This window comes from Pistacia vera, unplaced genomic scaffold (genome assembly GCF_008641045.1).
Source record: "Pistacia vera cultivar Batoury unplaced genomic scaffold, PisVer_v2 Contig310, whole genome shotgun sequence".
In the NCBI taxonomy this organism is placed as follows: domain Eukaryota; kingdom Viridiplantae; phylum Streptophyta; class Magnoliopsida; order Sapindales; family Anacardiaceae; genus Pistacia; species Pistacia vera.
The window spans coordinates 763,212-783,552 of NW_022196125.1; the positions used below are offsets into that span (position 1 = coordinate 763,212).

Here is a 20,341-nt window from a genome sequence, read left to right on the forward strand (position 1 = left end):
AAAATAATAAAAAATACTATTATATTAATATTTAAAAAGGAGGGCAATTTAGTAATCTACATAACATACCCACCCATTTATCCTCCCAACCAAACATATTATTCACCAATTTATTCGAACCAACCAAACACATTTTCTAAACATTCTCAGTAATCTTCAAGGTGATTTTTTATTTCATTAATATAATATCTTCCTATAACAAAACATTATATGATCCAAACGCCCTGTAAAGGATAATTTTTACAACTTAAGATAGAAGAAACAAAAGTAACCAAAGCTTAGAAGTAAACACTTTATCGCCCACTTCTAAAAATTAGCCTAAAAATCTCGAAGTGTTGAAACCATTAAAGTTGATAATAAATTTGAGGGCATAATTGTAAATTACATGTATACTTCTTTTATATGTGCTGTCATATCATAACCTGTGTAACACATAATTATTTTATGTGATAGAATTGTTTTTCACCCATATATTTATATATTTATAGATGATACACATGCCATATTTTATTGCTAATAGGACTTGTATTTCTAGTTCATATTCCTCATCACAAATTTACAAGGAAACAACTTCAAATTTGTTATGCCTGAAAAGTTAGGGCTAACATGGAACCTCGTCAGCAAAGGGCCAATCAGGGCTCAGGAAAGTTTTGTGTTGCCCAGGCGCGGCCATGTCGCGCAATGGCGTAAGTGGCATGGTTCCTGTCAGCGTAGTGGGTGAGTACCAGGCTTGCGAGTGGTTAGAGATCGCCCACGTGTCCAAACCCTATGCCAGTTGAGGATATCTCTCGAGTAGGCAACCAATAGGATGCAAAGAAGGATTTACACGACACCTACCCACTTACAGATTTGTAATCATTACCTTGAACTCTCCCACTATAAATAGAGGCCTCCTCTCTCATTTGCTGGATTGGATAATCTCACTCTAAAATAGCTTACACTCATTCTCTCTCTCTCTGTATTCTCTCTAAATTGTAACTTAGCTCGCTGAGCGTGACCTGATTTTACCCTTTTATTAGTACAATAGCAGTGGACATAGGATCCATTTTTAAGCATCCGAACCACTTTAAATATCATCTCTCATTCATTATTTCATTTTATATTCCCATATCATGTGTGATTTCTAAGTCCGCTTAGCATTTTACATGTGCGAATAGTTGGTGTCAAAATCAAGCATCAACAGTTTGTCGCTAGAAGGAGGCCCTGATTTAGTATCTGCTCTTCATCAGAAAATCTTTGACTAATCGGTCCCACCACAGCAAATGGCTCGTGGTTTTGAATCTGAGCAAACCAGTTATGGCAATGAAGAAATCCCCTAAGTACAGAAGGACATTTCTCTTGAAGTGCCGCCAGTCCAGCAGAGTATCATAGAGGATAATCCTTCAAGCTCAGGGCTCGATCTAGCCGTCATGAGTTACCTGGAGAGGTTCAATAATACTCTTCAAATGGTTAGCCAAAGGCTCAACCGATTGGATCTGGTCGTACCACCTGAATCCAATAAGGCGGTGCAACATCCAAAAATGCCTACAGGTCACATGAAAAGGGCAAAAGCCCATACCGCGCACACTGCAGCGTGTCAAAGAAAGGGAAAGTAAGTGGCGCACAGTAGACCAAAGGGCTCCGAGGGACCAGTGAACACCGATCACGCACTGGATAGAATACCCATGGCACTACGACTCGATGACATGTCACATCATGAGCAATCCCACGCCACATCACATGAGCACTCCCATAAAAGTGCAAGGCGGGAAGATTCTCAGTATTGCTGAAATGACTACCTTGATCATCGTCAAGCGAGGGATTCCCATCGTCCGCTAGTTGGTTTGTACCACCACGAAGATCAAAAGTTTTTTTGAATCACTCAATGCCATCACACGGCTCCAGCCAGCGTGTGTCAAGGTTTTTCGGAGCTTCCAATAGAGTAGAGAAAGAGTCCGATTTGCGGTCTTTCCTCAATTGCAACCATGAGGGTTGAACCCATGTTGCGGAAAGTGATCCCCAAGCAACTCTGCTATCTTAGATTGAGGAACTACAGCAAGCACTGGATCAGCTTAAGGCTCAACAGAATGAGTAGGGAAAGGTCGTTGAGGCGTCTCTCTTTTCTCCAGTAATGTTAGCTGCTCTTCTCCCATCGAGATTCAGAATGCCCGACGTGCGAGCAGGGGTGCTTAATGGGCTGAGCCGCTCGCAAGCAGCCTCGAGTCTAGCTTGTTAACGGCTCGGCTCGGTTCATGAGACAGAATGAGCCAAGTTTGAGCCATGCTCGGCTCAGCTTGTTAGGCTCGCAAGCTGAGCCTGGCTCGAAAAAAATTGATTTTTTCTTAGAAAATTTGAATTTTTGAGAGTTGGCACGAGAGCCGGCTCGAACTCAGCTCGATAAGCCAGCTTGCGAGCCGACTTGAAATATTCCCAACTCTTTCTTGAGTCGAGCCGAGCCATGAAATTTATGGCTCGGTTCGGCTCAAGCTCGACTCGATTAATAATCCTCTCTCACAAGCTGAGCTCATTAAGCTGAAAACTCGTCTCGGCTCGTTAACACCTGAACGTGCAAACATTCGATGGGAATTTTGATCTGCAGGATCATTTATACGAGTTCAACGACCTCATGAACTCCACCAAATCTCTGACTTGAAAAAATGTTGTTGCTTGGCAGTAACCCTAACTACCCATGCCAAGCGCTAGTTCAAGTCGCTTCCAGCGGGATCAGTCAGCTCATGGCCTCAAATGAGCTCGACATTTCTGATATACTTACAGGTGAACAGGAAGTTCTCAATGCTGCTAAGCTATCTGAGCAATATATGGCAGGAGAGGGATGAATCCCTCTAGTCTTATATAGATAGGTTTCACAGGGAACTCCACAAAGTGGCTCATACACCCGAAAAGTCTGTTTGGACTCATTATTGCAGGAGTTTGCCTGCAGTTAGATTTGTGAAAGGAACTATAATCCCAGGATAATGTTTCCTTCACTTGCTTCTACAACCTCACTGAAAGAGTACCTCCGCTTTGAAAATTCCATGGCCACTCTCAATCATCATGACCCCGATACTTTGAGCAATGCTCATAACCGGGGGGGAGAATAGGAGGGTTGATCGCAGATGGGCTAATGATGATCAACAGAAAAGAAAAAGTAGAGGTTTGAGCCCAAGAAATCTTATGCCCCAGTTCCTCATCGCGATCATGATAAAAATCAATACACTCATCTGAATGCCTCAGTCTCGGCCATTCTGGATAAGTCAGAGGAGGCCGGGTTGCTCAGAGAGCCAGAACCGATGAAGAATCCCCCTTCAGCCAGAAACAATAAAAAGTATTGTCGCTATTATCGGGATAATGGGCATTACACCGATGAGTGTCGAGCTCTCAATTAAGCAATTCAGAACCTCATTAAGCAGGGGCACTTCAAAGAGTTTGTCGATGACTCAACTCCTGTTTGAGAGAAAAATCAAGAAGAACTAGGGAAGAAGTGCCGTGGTCGCAAAGGCCTCTACTGTGTGGGGATCATTTTTTAAGGACCACACCTTGCAAGGAATTCTCGAGGTGCCCAGGGAAGGCATACTTGGGAAGCCCGTCAGGACTCCATAAGTGTAATAAACTTGGCACAGCGACCTGCTAAGGTTTGCAAAGAGGAGGAGATCACCCTCTTTGAGAAAGACGCGTGCTATTACATCATCCCCCTGAGGTTGCTCTCGTCATCGCGCCTGAAATAGGCTGATGCAAAGTCCACAGGATGTTGGTGGACAATGGAAGTGTCGTGAATATCTTATTTTAGCGAGCTTTCGAGAAGATGAAATTGGACGAGGTAGATTTGAAGCCTACCTCCATCCCTCTTTATGGTTTAACTGAGGATCATTTGCTTCCCAGGGGAATGATCTCACTCTTGATCACTTTGGGAGAAACCGCTGAGATGACTAGGATGACTATATTTTTGGTATTAGACTGTACGTCTGCCTTCAATGGCATTTTAGGACGACCTCTACTGAGAAGCTTCAAGGTAGTCACGTCAATCTACCATCTAAAGATGAAGTTTCTGACCCTAACGGGGATAGAGGAAGTAAGCGGATCTCAACGCGCATCTCGCGATTGTTATATAAGAGCAGTGCAGTTGGTGTGCAAGGGAAATAGAATACCAGTTGGCATCCCCGAACAAGCAATGACGATTAGTAGGATCAAGCCACAACCTAGCCCGGTCGAGGATAACTTGGATCCTCACATCTAAGAATGCCCTCACAGTGAGCCAGTCGAGGATTTATCTAAGGTGTTAGTCGACCAAAACAAGCCAACCTGAGTGTTGAAAATTGAGAGTAATCTAAACCCTCAACTCGCCGAAGACCTGACAGGTTTCCTCAGACAAAATCTCGAGGTGTTCGCGTGGACCATGCTGACATGATTGGGATAAGCCCAAATGTTATATGCCATGCACTGAATATTGATAGTGTGGTCAAGCCGGTTCACCAGAAGAGAAGAGTAATGGACCCTAAATGATATACTGCCTTGAAAATCAAGGTAGATAATCTCCTCTTGAATGGGTCCATCCTAGAGGCGCTTTACCTGAGCTGGGTTGCCAATCCAATCTTGTTAAAGAAGCCTAACAAAAAATGGTGAACCTGTGTTGACTTCACCGACCTTAACAAAGCCTATCCGAAGGACTACTTTCCTTTGTCGAGAATCAACCAACTAGTCAATGCCACCCCCGAGCACGACCTGCTGAGTTTCATGGATGCCTACTTGGGATATAATCAAATTCTGATGTACACGTCGGACGAAGAGCATACCTCCTTTGTTATAGATCGGGGGCTGTATTGTTATAAGGTTATGCCTTTCGGCTTGAAAAACACTGGGGCAACTTATCAGCGGCTGGTTAATTGAATGTTTTCTAAGCAGATCGGAAAATCAATGGAAGTCTATGTTGATGACATGTTGGTCAAATCGCATGTTGCTTCATATCACATAGCACATCTTGCTGAGATGTTCAGTACACTTCAAAGGTACAAAATGAAGCTCAATCCTCTCAAGCATTCATTTGAAGTATCCTTGGGAAAATTCCTGAAGTATATGGTTAACCAGAAGGGAATAGAAATCAACCCTGAGAAGATCTAAGCTCTTCTTAATATGAAAAGCCTGACCAACTGAAAATAGGTTTAAAGTCTCAATGGGAGAATAACGACTCTCAATCGCTTCATATCAAGGGCAACAGATCACTGCTTGCCATTTTTCAGTATACCCAGGGCCAATAAAAAGCTTGAATGGATTACGAACATGCTTTTCAGAGCATAAAAAAACACCTCAGAAAGCCACCTCTCCTGTCTAAGCTTCTACCTTAGGAAATTCTTCTCCTTTATATGTCCGCCTCTCAGTATGCGGTCAATGTAGCTCTCATTCTAGAAGAAAGCAGAGTCTAATGGCCAATATATTATGTGAGCAGGTGACTACTGGACACAAAAATATAGTATCCAGAAATGAAATGATTAGTTTATGCCCTGTTGATTGCCTCCAGGAAGTTGCGACCTTATTTCCATGCCCACACAATCCATGTCTTGACCAACTATCTGCTCAAGCAAGTCATTCAAAAGCCGAAGGCTTCGAGTAAGTTGCTCAAATAGGCAATGGAACTAAGTTAGTTCGATCTGTAGTACAGACCGAAGGCAACCGTTAAAGGGCAGGTTGTTCCCAATTTCATTTCGGAGTTCTCACACCAACCGAATCAGGAATTCGAGCAACAAACTAGCAAAGTCACCCAAGAAACTGTTAAGAACTTATCAACTTGGAGCCTCTATATCGATGGTTTCTCGAACAGGAAAAGAGCTGGGGGAGGCCTTCTCCTTCTTAGTCTTGAAGGGACTCGCATCCACGGTATTCTTAAGTTTGGGTTCAAAGCTATGAATAATACAAGTGTTGCTCACTGGACTATGATTGACAAAAAGATAGGGTCAACCGCAATCAGTATTCACAGCGATTCCCAGTTGGTTGTCAATCAGATCGTGGGAGAATATCAAGTCAAGGAAAAAGACATGATCAGTTATCTGAAGAAAGCTAAGGCCACACTCGAGTCTTTCAAGCACTTCACGATCACGCAGATTCCTAGAGACAGTAATTCTATCGCAGATGTCTTGGTAAGAATAGCCTCGTCGTTGGACTCAGATGCACTAGAAAGTATTCTTGTTTGGTACATAGAGATCTCTAGTATCAGCTCGCTCGAGTAGGTTGTGGCCGCAACAGAGTCAGTTTCCTAGATGACCTAGTTATTCAGTATCTCCGAGACAGGACCTTGCCCAATGACAAGACTAAGGCAAGAACCCTGCACACCAGAGCTGCTCGTTACACACTTATAGGAGATCAGTTCTACAAATGAAGGTTTAGCGCCCATCTCTTTCGATGTGTAACCAATGAGGAAGCAGACTATATCATGAAGGAGATACATGAAGGGATCTGCGATAATCAAACTGCTGTGCAATCCCTCACCAACAAAATTGTTCGCCAAGGGTACTACTGGCCCCTACTTCAGGAAGACATTTTCAATTTTGTAAAGAAGTGTGACAAGTGCCAATGGTTCGCGAACATACTGCGAGCTCCTTCTCACCAACTGATAACCATGACCAACCCTTGGCCATTCTCCATGTGGGGAATTGATCTTATCGGACCGATGCCAGTCGAAAAGGGAGGGGTCAAGTATGCTGTGGTCACAGTAGATTATTTCACCAAGTGGGCCGAGGCTGAACCATTGGCCGCTATCACTACCAAGAAGCTTAGGGACTTCGTCTTCAAGAATATAGTGTGCCATTATGAAATTCCTCATACACTCATCTCTGATAATGGGAAGCAGTTCGACAACGACTAATTCAAGCAGTTTTGTGATGAGCTAGGGATCCATAAAAAGTTCGCCTCAGTCACAAAACCACAAGCCAATGGTCAGGTTGAAGCTGTTAACAAAACCATTAACCACGCTCTGAAGGCCAAGCTTGGCATTGCCAAGGGTAATTGAGTCGACAACCTCCTAAAAGTCTTATGGGTATACAAGACAACTCCAAGAACCTTTACTTCAAAAACGCCTTTCTTGCCAGCATACGGCTGCGAGGTTATGATCCCAGTGGAAGTAGGGACTGGTTCACTTCAGAGAGACCTATTCAATGAAATAGACAATGAAACACTTCTTCATGCAAGTCTGGACTTAGTCGAAGAACACTGCGGCAAAGCTCAGCTAAGGATAGCATCCTACCAGCAGCACATAAAAAGATTTTTCGACTCTAAGGCTAGGAAAAGAGACTTTCAGGTCGGCGACTTGGTTTTGAAAGAAGTCCTTCTCGTACAAGGGAACTAAGCCCCGGGGCATTAGGATCAAACTCGAAAGGCCCATACCGCATTGCCAAAGTGATACAACCAGGGATATATCACCTCAAAAGGCTTAACGGTTCTGAAGTACCGCGAGCTTGGAATGCTGAGCATCTTCGTCCCTAATACTAGTAATTCCATACTCGCTCTTTTAATTTTCTTGTAAATTTTGTAAATAAGATCACTCTTAAGAAAAATTTATCTTGTATGATCTTGTTCTCACAATGTTTTTACAAGCTTTTTGTTCGCATATGTAATATTTGTTAAATACGAAAAATTATAAGTGCTATCACAAATGGCTTGAAAATATTTCTTTTATTCATATGATAGTAAGTACGGAGATAGGCCTAGTTAGTAAAAACGCGTATTATACACGAATTGTACGGACAACCGTATAATTCGCGTATAAAATACATGTATACGTATTTTGTAAAATATGTCATATAATTCACATATAATACAGCTTCCCGTATAATTCACGAACTATTCGTGAATTATTGCAAAAAAAAAAAAAAAAAACAAAATCTCACCCCCAAAACAATGTCGTTTTAGTGGGTTTTTACTAAAAATTAAAACAGATCTCTCTTCTTCAGTTCTTCAGTTTTTCTTCCTCAATTCAGTTCTTCTTCTTCCTCAGTTCTTCTTCAGCTTTTCTTCCTCAGTTCTTCGCATTTTCAGCTTTTCTCAGTTCGGTTTTTTCTTTTTTTGCTCTTGGCCATGTTTATCCTTACTCCTAGTGCTCTGGTTTTGTTCTTGATTACCTCTAATGATAGGCTGCAAAGTATTCAGATCATTAATATCAATTGATAACAAAAATAAATAAATTAAAATGCAGTTAACATAACCCTTTAATAAATCACCAGCAATTCACCAAATTATACTCACAGTATTTGTCTCATTCACCACTACATGTCTGCAATTTGATCTCATTTCAATTGCTTTATGTGTTTGTTTCACATGAAATACACACTTTTATTATGTGTAATCAATTCACCAAATAAGAGAGCCATGAAAAAAAAAACATAAATTAAGAAAATGGCAATTTAAAACATGAAAACTTACATTTTTAGTTTTCACCTTCTTTAGGTGACAATCCATTCTTGAATGAGTTGTTTTCTCCACTATCTTAGTTGCTGAAACCACCTGGAACTAATTAACCAAAAATATTAATTAAGCTACAGACAACAATTCACAAGTTCAGAATCCCATTAACTCCAACCTTTGATAACTCAATGTTGTTGATATTAGTGGAATGTACATCTATGGCATTTGATGCCAATTCAGTCACTTTATGTGTTGACATGTACTTGCCCTGTTACCATAAAAACCCCTATACTGTAAATGAAATAGAATAATGATATGTTTGGTAATGTATGCCTCTATGATAATTTGTTGCGCACTGTTCTGTATCAATCTCTTTAATCCATTATTTGACACATTGTTCGCATAATTGGATATGCCAATAGAACGATATTATGTCTCAATACTAGATTCAGTAGTAACATTTTTCTTCTTATTTCACTGTGAAATTAGAAAGTTGCCTAAAAAGGAAAAAAAATCCTTTAATAAAACGTCAATCAGTAGGATATATATTGTGTATTTGTGTTATTGGTTAATTGAATACTTTGCATTTGAAATGTTATATTGATTTTAACCAGGTAGTCCATAAAAGTGTTAAAACTAAGATTGATATTACCGTATTTTTCAAAACATATTATTGACAATGCACCGTATTAAACCCGTATATACCCGTACCGTATTTTTCCCGTATCTGAATTTTATGGCCGAATTTTTATAAATGTATTTTTCACCGTTTGCCGTATTATACTCGTAAAATTCCAGTACTCTTTTTTTGTCGTACCCGTATTTACTAACTAGGGAAATATGAAGTGCCAAGATAGTCAAAAGCAAGGTTGTGCAAGAGTAGAAACGATCATTGGTGTCCACCTCCAGACCCTGAGGGCGTGACCTCAGTATCCCCCGGTTGGTCACCGACCACTTGGTCAACTACTGGGTCCTCTGGAACATACTCTTTTGGCTAATTGCTCTCTGGATGAGGCCCTTGTCCTTCCTCCTCGATCGCATCATCAGCTTCTGCCATGGAAGCAAGGATGTTTTGATAGTAGGTCAGGAGGTTGGTGAGGTCTATCTTCGGGTTCTTTGGCCGCAGGGCATAAATGGCCTGAATCGCCTAGTCAGTGACCTTCCTCTCAATTTTCAGGTTTTGTCTCTTCATCTGATCAGTTAATGAAGCGACTTGCCCTCAGGATAATTCAAGGTCTACTTCTAGTGCTTTCTTTTGCTTCTCAATATTTTCCCACAATCGAGCTTTTTCTTCCTCTACCCTCAAGGCCCATTTGGAGTTCGCTTGGAGCTCCTGCTCTTTCTTGCCACACTCTTTGGCAAGTCGGTCCACTATCCTCTGGAGCTCTTTAGTCTCGTCTCCTTTCTTTTTTGGCTCGGACTTATGAAAATCTACTGTGCAAAGTGTAGAGTTCCTCTCCGACATATACTAGTTCACCTGAAGGAGGAGCACCTTCACCTCTTTATCCATAGATGCTGGGTCCTGCTTCAGTTGTGCATTATCTTCCTTTAGCTTGTGAAGCCCCCCAGCAGAGTATAGGTGGGTTTTCTATTGGGCCAAGTGCAGGGTGAGCAAAGACTGCATAATAAAGGAAGCAACGGTTAAACTCAATTTCTTTGAAAAAACAAAGGAAATGAAAACCAACCAATATTGGAAAGTCCTCGACGAGGACAATCCGTCTTATCTGGCTTTGCAGCTGCAGCGCACTGATCATCAGGTCTGAAGGTTGGGAGGCCATGAACTCTTCAAAAACCTTGGCAAGTTGGCATTCCAAAAGGGTATGCACCATTGGCTACAAGTGTTCCGGAAGTTGTCCCATGGAATCCAACACAGGTGTGCCAGCCCTTGAAGCAGTTGGCACCTCACCAGCCGGCTCTTTCTCCACTCTTCTTCCGTGGGCCGCAGCCTCCCCCTATCCCTTGCGTGAACACTCCGGGACTAGTGTAACGCCAGCTGTGCGCCTCGGGGTTGCCCCCAAGCGGAAAGCCTAATAAGGATGTGACCTCCTAGGCTGCACCCTCAAGCCCTTTGGCTCAGACTTTGATTCCTCAGCCTGCAGCTGCCTTCTCTTCCTAGATTTTTGGCCCGTAGTTTTCTGCTTAGGGCGAGCAGCCTTAGGCTGGGAAGCTTCCGCTAGTAGTTTGGTAGGTGTTCGTGCTCCCACCTACGCTCTTTCGACAGGGGTGTCACTAGGGGTTGCCTCAATTGGCTCAGTGGGGGCAACTCGGGGAAAAATAAACCCTCTAGCTCTTGACAATCTTGACACTTTGGGTGGCATGGTCATTGTATAAAAAGTACAGTTAGTGAAAAAGGGCATTGCATGCAAAAGAGAGAACTTTTAAAGTTCGCAGACACTTACGAACTAAGGGTTCTAAGGTCGCTTCAGAATTGAAGAAACCATACTTCCTCAAGTTAGCAGTTGTCATAAGCAGTCTCGCGTTGCAACTCTGCTTAACAGATTATCGAATGCTAATACTCAGTTGAAGCCAGTTAGAGCCGTCAACCTATTCATCTTGTTTCCTGCGAAGAGATGGGAAAGCTCGTTAAAAAGCAAAGACTAAAGGAAAAGAAAAAATTTGCTAAGTAAAAGAAGGGAAGACCTACTCGGCTCCCTAAATTGGCAGATGTCATCATATTGGAAAAAGAAAAATTTGGTTTCGTATTACTTGACATTACTTGGGTAACCAAATATGCCTCCCCTAATCGTAGACTGTTTCGAGAGGTAGTCAGAATCTTTGTCCTTGCTCTTCTTCAAATAATAAGAGCAAGCAAGCTCTAGTGTAGTTAACTAGCCAAGGTCGTTCCCACTACATGCGATATACAGAGCCACAACTATCATATACGTGTTGGGTGTTAATTGCAATGGTGTGACCTCTAAGTGATCGAGGATTGACCTAATAAAGGAGTGAAAGGGTATCAGCGCCTCGCATTTGAATATCGCCTCAGAGATTGCGGCCATTCCCTCTAGGGGATTCCGAGCTGTATATGCACTGTGTTGGTAGACATCTACGCTACGTGCGTATTGGTCCACTACCCTCTGTATTTCATCTCGGGTGGCCAGTGATAGAATCTCTTGCACAGGACCTATTGGAGCATCCTGCGCTTACGAGCTTGTCCCCTCGGTTGTCCTGGTCGCTGAGACATCCATATCTTCTATGGTCTAAAAAGGGTGACATGCAAAGGTTACTTAATCTTTGTACAGTATTCTGTATGATGACGTGGAAGAAAAAAAACCCTAATGTATCTTCCTTAAACCCTAGAAAACCCCTAAAAAATCCTTGGGGATCACCCCCAAAGATTTGTGCCTAAAAACCTACTCCTTACGAAAGAAAAAAAAAAACCTTCTCCATTCGATTGCCCATAAACACGCACCTCGAAGGTTTATTAAGCAATTTCAACACCCACCATTATCGCCAAGCCAAGCTATCTACAACACAGAAAAAAGGGGAAAGTAATAGAGAAATCTTCCTTTTTCGCGCCATTGATTGTGACCACGTGTCATCAATCGGCGACAAGAAGTAATCGCCATGCTTCGAGAAATTAAATCGGCGCTCCCCTCCATTGAAATAACCAAGCGACGGCTCGATTCTCTCCTCCACATTGAATGCGCCCTCATCTGCATTTAATGTCCTGAAAAGGAATGTCGTTTCAAAATAGCTTGCATTTAATATGCATGGCTGTCACTTATTACGCGTAGGACACGTCTGTCAGAATAAAGATTATTTTATTAACGGATTAGCTGTCAAGCGCAATAGATAACATCTGAAGAGGTCATTGGGACAGAACACTCTTCGCCGCTTATCGATTACGAGACAGTATGATTCCTTGTCTTTTGTAAAAATATGCTAAGTACTTTCAGGTCGTAGACTTCGGTTGAAGTTTAAAGCACATCAGTGCGACACTGAGTAGGGTCTAATCTAGGTCGTCGACTTTGTGGAAGAAGACCATCTCAGGTCGCTTGTAGAGACATGTGCTGTGACCTCCTTATAGCCCGATCAACTCTACGAGGCGTCATTTGGGATAGGTCAAGTCATGGCATAATTATGAAGTTATCAAGGTTTAATCCTTAAACCTTAAAACTTAGGGGACTTCTGTTATGCCTGAAAAGTTAGGGTGATGTAGAACCTCATCAGCAAGGGTCAATCAGGGCTCAGGAAAGTTTTGTGCCGCCCAAGTGCGGCCACATTGTGCGATGGCACAAGTGGCATGGTTCTTGTCAGCGTAGTGGGTGAGTGCCAGGCTTGTGAGTGGTTAGAGATCGCCCACATGTCCAAACACTATGCGAGTTGAGGATATCTCTCGGGCAGGCAACCACTGGGACACAAAGAAGGATTTGTATGACATCTACCCACTTGTAGATTTGTAATCATTACCTTGAAATCTCCCACTATAAATAGAGGCCTCCCCTCTCATTTGCAGGATTGGCTAATCTCACTCTAAAATAGCTTACACTCATTCTCTCTCTCTCTCTCTCTCTCTCTCTCTCTCTCTCTCTCTCTCTCTCCCCCTCTCTGTGTATCTCTCTAAATTGTAACTCAGCTGGTTGTGCGCGACTTGATTTTACCCTTTTATTAATACAATAACAGTGGACATATGATTCACTTTTAAGTATCCAAACCACTTTAAATATCACCTCTCATTCATTATTTCATTTGATATTCTCCTATCATGTGTAATTTCTAAGTCCGCTTAACATCTTACACACGCGAGTAGTTGGTGTCAATATCAAGCATCAACAAGATTGTTCAAAAACAAATTTTCACCTTCCTAAAAAGATGTGAATTTACAAGGAAACAATTCATAAAATGGGCCAATAATACTCAACATTGTTTATATGTTAAAAAACAAATTTGTAAAAATTCTTAAAGATTCAAAAACAAATCGCGGAGCAGTCAGAACTGAAAAAGCAAGTAAGTTGTATGCATGATTGAATAATCAGGAGAAGAACGAGAAGATCCTGATCTTTTAGATGATGTTTGAAGAGTATAGGGATTTCTGATGAAGATGATAATGGAGATGTAAATTATTGTTGACAACAAGAGATGAGATATGTTAGTGAAATGGGTTGTAAAGTTTTTGAGACTAGCAATTTAATGAAAAAGAGTTGGAAGATGTTTAAGAACAAGAATACAACATGTATCACATTTTTCACTTAATTTTTTATTGATGTTGAGATTGTGGAGCCAAATTCAATTCAATTAGTATTGTATTAGGAAAAAATATAATTATATTAGAATTAAAATAAAATTCTTATTAGGTATGAGATTTGAGTCCTATAAGAAAATAATTCATGTATTACCTATAAAAATAGGTTAATTAAATCTATAGTTAGGTAATTTAATAAATGAAGACAAAACTATAATTAAGAGTAAGAGCCACCAAAGAAGGTTTAGTAAGAGAGAGCCAATTTGTGAGGCTTATATGAGATTCTTATAATTTTCTCCTTCTTCCTAGTTATGAAATCCTGTAATGGCAAAATGAATTAGATTTTAACGGGAAGTATCCATTATAATCTTTGTGTTTATGGTTTATTCTTTGTCTTTTGTCCGTTTTATTTTTGTTTTCATAGTGATTTAAGATTTGATTGCTCCCCAACATGATTTTCATAATTATTTATTGAACTATATTTAAATAATAATTTAAAAATTGTATTTCTTGTTACCTTCTGCAGGTGATTTGACTGAAAAACGTGAGTTGAAATCTTTGCCGAAAGATATATGTCAGAAGTGTGGATGCTTGCCCATGGCGATTGTCACTGTAGCAAACGCATTAAAGAATAAAAGAGATCCACCACAATGGAAAGAAGCCTTGCGACAGTTGAAAAGATCTTCTCCAGAAAACTTCACAGGAGATATGAGTAGAGCATATGTATCAATACAATTAAGTTACAATTACTTAAAAAGTGATCTGAAGAAGACTTTTTTGCTCTGTAGTCTAATGAGCCATCAAGGTTTTATTTTAGACTTGGTCATATATGCTATGGGATTAAATATATTTCCAAACATTTTCACGATCGAAGACGCTTGGAATAAGGTGTATGCATTGATCAGTGAACTTAAAGACTCTTCTTTGTTGCTTAACGATCAAACCAACGATTCCTTTTCAATGCATGATTTTATCCGTGAAGTTGCTTCATCCCTTGCAAAAGGAGAGGACCATGTGTTTTCCGTGAGAAATGAGATGAATTGGAGATGGCCTAGTGAGGATGAACAAAAGATTTGCAAAAAGATCTTCATACGTGATAGCACTATTACTGACCTTCGTGAAAAGTTGGAATGTCCAGAACTTGAATTGTTCTATATGAATACCAAGGTTGGTGATTCTCATGTTGAAATTCCTGAGGATTTTTTTAAAGGGATGAGGAATCTCAAAGTCTTAGATTTGACTAGGATGAAGTTTTCCTCTTTGTGGTCATCGTCAATTCGTCTCATAACAAAGCTTCAGACATTGCGTCTAGATAATAGTGTAGTTGATGACATAGCTGTTATTGGACAGTTGCGGACATTAAAAATTCTTAGTTTACGATATTCAACAATTGAGCAATTGCCTAAAGAAATAGGTCAATTGACTCAGTTAATATTGTTAGATTTAAGTAATTGTCAACGACTAACAGTTATAGCACCAAATGTGATATCAAGTTTATACAGATTGGAAGAATTGTATATGAAAGGATGTTTTGTTCTACAGAAAATTGGAGGTCTCAATATTGAAAGAAGGAAAGCCATCCTTGATGAGTTGAACGGGTTGCCTCGTCTCGCCACTTTAGAAATACAGTTTAACGATGCAAATATTTTTCCAGAAGGCTTGTTCTCCAAAGATTTGCTAAGGTACAATATATCCATAAGTGATAATTTTCTCTTATCTTGTGGATCGTGCAATTTTCAAGACTCGGGGCCGTTTGATGAGGATGGGACTTTAAGGACACTGAGACTGGAGTGCAATTCTATCAATTGGTCAGAGAAGTTTCGATGCTTCAAGAATGTTGAATTCTTATGCATAGGGAAATTGCAGTGTATTGGGAATGTTCTTAACGAATTAGAGAGAGAAAGTTCTTCACAACCGAGTTCTTCTCAACTGAAACATCTCCATCTCCACAATACTCCTAATCTCTCTTGCATTTTTAACTCAACAAATTGCACAGATGGTGTTGTCTTCTGCAACTTGGAGTCACTGATTCTACTAAACTTGAATCGGTTGAAGAACATATGTTCTGGTCATCCGACAAAAGAGTCTTTTTGCAACCTGAAGATCATAGATGTGAAAGGATGCGTTAAATTGGAAAATATCTTTTCATTCGGCAATGCTAGTAGCCTTCCACAACTTCAGACAATGAAGGTGGAATCTTGCGACAATTTGAAACAGATTTTTGCTGTTGAAAGAGGAGAAAATGAAAACAACAATGAAGTAATTGATCAGATTAAATTCTATCAGTTACGCTCTTTGACTCTCAATTTTCTTTCACATCTTACAAGCTTCTATTCTGAAGTGAAGACAACTTCAACATTGCGAGAGAGATGGCAGGATGAACTTGACACTCCATTACTTTCCAACATGAAGGTTTGGTCTACATAACCTCATAGTTTTCTATTATATATTTTAATATATTTTCATTAAAAAGTGTCGTTTGGATGGGAAAGTGGTATTTTAAAAGTTTGTCGGTGAAAAATATCATTAACGTGGAAAAAAGTCTTTACTCTAACTAACTACTCCATATTATTGATTTGCTTTTCACTTTTTGCATAAATTATTCTACTGTACTGATTTGAAATTTGAGTAGAAAGATTTTGCATGATAAATTATGACCAAATGTTAGAATCATTGGATGGTTGAGATTCAATGCAACTTGAATAATTAATGTGTTTTGGAGCGTTATGAGTTTGATGCAACAATCATTCAAATTCATTAATAGGACTCATAAATTATGTCATAATTGGTGTGAAATATATCAAGACAAAAGAGACAATTTTAGCTTGAATTGCATGTATTCTATATTTTATAAGAGAAAATATTAAAATTAAATTAAATTTTATTGCAGGTTGCTTTTCCAAATTTGAAGACCTTAAATCTGAGAGCAATTAATGTTAAGAGGATCTGGAACCACCAAAATCCAGCATTAACACCTTCCTACAAAAATTTAAAGCACTTGACTTTGAGGGATTGCAAAAACCTAAAGTATGCTTTCCCATCATCTTTAGTCAAAAATTTTGAGCAGCTCGAACACCTTGAGATTCGCAATTGTATATCTTTGAAGAAGATTGTTAAGTTAGGTAGCGAAGCTACTGCGTTTGTCTTTCCGAGAGTAACCTTTTTGAGTCTAAGAGAGCTACCAAAGCTAAAAGCTTTCTACTCTAGAAAACATACTCATGAATGGCCACTGTTAAAGGAATTGCTGGTGTCTTGCCATGAAAAAGTAGAGGGATCCGATTCAGAAGATAATGAGCGGCAACCTGACATTTCAGAGCCACGATACCTCTACTTGTTGAAAAAGGTACGAGTCTCTTTTCTTCCGTTACTGAAAAAGAGGAAAGAAAGAAAAAACAAAATCTTTATATTCATAAATTTATAGTAACATTATTATAAGATGTTTAATATCTCTTTTTTCTTCAATATGAATTTAGAAAAAAAAAAAAAAGATTAAATTAAATTAATTATTAGTTGGGTTGAGATGAATCTTGTAATGAAAATCTTGTCAATAAAACTAATTGAAGTACCGGATCTTCAAAGGCCATCCTCACCATCTTCCCTAACCCCCACCTCCATCCTCACAGATTTGACCCTCAACCCTCACAGGTTTGTGTTGACTTAGCTTGCATTTTTTTTTTTTTTTTGGTCGGTATTGGGTTTGTTTAATCCGGTGACTGTGTTGGATTTTTCAGCTGTTTCTCTTTGTTGATGCTTGACTGGTGTTGAGAACAGGGTTTGTTGGTTTGACATTTTTGTTGTTGGTAGTGATGTCAGTCTGTCTCGGCCTTTTTTTAGGGGGAGAGATTTAGTTGATTAATTAGGAAGATTTTGCGTGTTTGTTAGGGTGGCGACGGTGGGCTGGGGACTTCAAACATCAAACATGTCTATATATACATATAAAATTTCTAGTTAGGACCAGCAATTGAACTTTTTTCCCCTTTCTATTTGTCGTTAAAAGTATAGAAGGAATTTATTGGGTATTAATTGTGTGAAACTGTTTGAAGGAATATCAACTCTAACTCGATATTGATTTGTAATTAACCTTAATTTGGAGGCATTGACATTATTCTACTTGGAATCTTTCAGATAAAATTTCTGGAACATCTCGAAATAACGGGGTTTGATGAATTGATTAGTCTATCTCCATCGTCCCCTGTAGCTTTCCAAAATTTAAAAGTTCTGAAAGTAACGCATTGCAATGGATTTGTAAACTTAATGACATCTTCAATAGCCAAAAGCTTGGAGCAACTGAGAGAAATGGAAATAACAGCATGTCATGTGATGATAGAAGTAGTAAAAAATGAGGGAGACGCAGGAGGAGATGAAAAGATTGTTTTCAAAAATTTGACGTACCTCTTACTCAATGATCTAAAAAGTCTCAAATGCTTCTATTCTGGGAACTGCACTTTGGAATTTCCATCTTTGGAAAAATTAGAAGTGAATGACTGCCACAAGATGAAAACATTCTGTCAAGGAGTCTTACGTGCTGAAAAATTACTCGAAGTAAAGAATCTCAGATATGATGAAAAGTTTTGGAAGGATGACCTTAATACAACCATACTACGAGTATACAGAAGACACAGTAAGTGTACTTTTGAATTTTGTGAATTCAATGTCACCTTGATACTCTTTTTTATCTTTTTTTTTATAATATCCCCCTTCAGAGGTAATTTATATATTTAATGTCACTTGTAAATCTTGCATGCTAATCATTCATGATGATGCTTATACAAATTTCATAAATTTAATTCGATAGAAATATATTTTCAAATTGTATCACGTTCTTTGAAGTTGAAATTAACCCACAAATCTCTTCAATTTATGGCACTTCAGCTACCTGAAGAATCATCTCCTGAAGGAGTAATATTTGAACATTTTATAATGATTTTCTTGAAACATTTTATTTTTCTTATAGCCGTTTCTGTTGTGCTTGTGTGCAGTGATAAGGGATAAATTGCGATTGATTTTGTGGGCTACTGCCTATCTGGCCTCGGTGCAACAACCTTCCAGGTTTGTTAAGTTTAATCTATTAATTGTTAATTTTTTGTGTTTATGCATGTTAGGTTATGTGATGGAGTGAATCTGGATTGTTGTCAATACTGTTGATTATGGTGATTATTGAATTTAATTAATTATGAGGATTTAATGGGGGAATTTGAAGAAGTTTAGTTATGAGTGAGTATAGTTTCAGGTGCTTTTAAGAGTGCTTATGTAACAATTTTTTGTAGGATAATTTTTGTTTTAAGTGGATTCATGGCTATTTTGTGGGTTCTTGTTGGTGTATTGGCACGATTAAGAGTTAATAGGATTGCAGCAGGTAAAGTTTATTTTGCCTTTGAAAATCATTAGTGTCAATGGTTATGGGTGATATCATCTCATTGTGGCTTTTTATGCAGCTTTTTATGCAGCTTTTTGTGGTATCCTATGTATTTATTACTGCTCAGTGATACATTCACAGGTGAGTAATTAAAAGATATTTTTACAATAATTAAATCAAAATATATAATAGATTATGAATTTATATAAAATTAAAAAGGAATTCATTTTTTTCCCAGGATTGGACAGAGTGGGAGCCACCTAAGAGTGCTTATGTAACAATTTTTTGTAGCATAATTCTTGTTTTAATTGGACTCATGGCTATTTGGTTGAGTCTTCATGGTATATTGGCGCGATCAAGAGGTTCATTAATTACAGCAGGTAAAGTTTATTTTGCCTTTAAAATCATTAGACAATCTGGTTATGGGTGATACGATCTCATTGTGGCTTGTCTTTCTCAATCTTTTTAATGCAGCTTTTTTAGGTATCCTATGTATTTGTTATCGCCCAGTTTTACATTCACAGGTGAGTAATTAATTTTCTTCTTTGATATCTGAAGTTGTCTTTTGAGGCATGGGCAGAAGTTTTACCCCTTAATTATGCATTCATATTCCAAGTTATTTGTTTCTTAATTTGGTATCATAGTAAGGTAAATCTTTATATATAAACTTTTTATACAAACTTAAATAAAATGATATATTTTAAGAAAGATGTTTCGATAGCTTTGAATTAAAAATAAACTATATAATTAAAAGAAATCACATGTCAAACATATAAGATTGTCATATTAGTTCATATATGTAATATTATTTTTATTTTAATACAGAAGAAAAATGATGTGGAAATATGTGGAAAAACAATGTATAAAAAAAATTTAAATAATTATAATTAAAAGATTTTTTTACAATAATTAAATCAAAATATATAATAGACTATGAATTTATATAAAATTAAAAAGGAATTAATTTTTTTCCCTAAAATTTTCACCAGGATTGGACAGCAGGGGAGCCATCCCCTGGCTGCGGCCCTGACCCCTTAACAAAAGAAATTAATATATTTTCAACACCTCTTTCATCAATGACAGCCTTTTATTTATCAACATGGCAGGAACTTCTTTTATTAAAAGCGCTGGAAGTGCTTCTAGCAATGTTCGTATTTCTCAGTTTCTTTGCGGCTCTTGCCGCATTACAGGGGTTAAACGATCTTCCTTCTTGGGCTAAATGGTATGAGATCCTCCTTTTTTTTTTTTTTTTTCTTCTTAAGTGCTTTTAAATTAAGATGCACATTGGTGGTTATTTTTTACCATCTTTACCATAACAAAGTACAAGTTAATTTTTCATTGGTGGTTAATCACTAAAAAAAAAATAATTACTTATAATCTACTTTAAGAATCAAATTAAAAAAACAACCCATTTGTCTTTGTAAGTAAGATAT

At 38.7% G+C, this 20,341-nt stretch overlaps 1 protein-coding gene across 1 annotated transcript; it reads left to right on the forward strand.

Annotated features, from left to right (window-relative positions):
* The first annotated feature begins 14,149 nt into the window (after positions 1-14,149).
* On the forward strand, positions 14,150-20,132 carry LOC116136304 (probable disease resistance protein At4g27220). The gene is made up of 8 exons (XM_031422020.1): positions 14,150-15,964; positions 16,443-16,895; positions 17,678-18,173; positions 18,532-18,601; positions 19,000-19,049; positions 19,147-19,288; positions 19,383-19,432; positions 20,015-20,132. Exons 1-6 carry the CDS (start codon positions 14,150-14,152, stop codon positions 19,170-19,172), a joined length of 2,910 nt encoding a protein of 969 aa, XP_031277880.1. The 3' UTR covers positions 19,173-19,288; positions 19,383-19,432; positions 20,015-20,132.
* Positions 20,133-20,341: the final 209 nt, after the last annotated feature.

What these genes read in the sequence shown, in the direction of transcription:
- LOC116136304 (XM_031422020.1), top strand. Translation starts at nt 14,150, where the DNA reads ATGGCGATTGTCACTGTAGCAAACGCATTAAAGAATAAAAGAGATCCA. An exon ending in ACGAGTATACAGAAGACACA is followed by an intron (nt 18,174 to 18,531) that starts GTAAGTGTACTT and finishes GCTTGTGTGCAG; the next exon opens with TGATAAGGGATAAATTGCGA. An exon ending in GCTCAGTGATACATTCACAG is followed by an intron (nt 19,050 to 19,146) that starts GTGAGTAATTAA and finishes TTTTTTTCCCAG; the next exon opens with GATTGGACAGAGTGGGAGCC.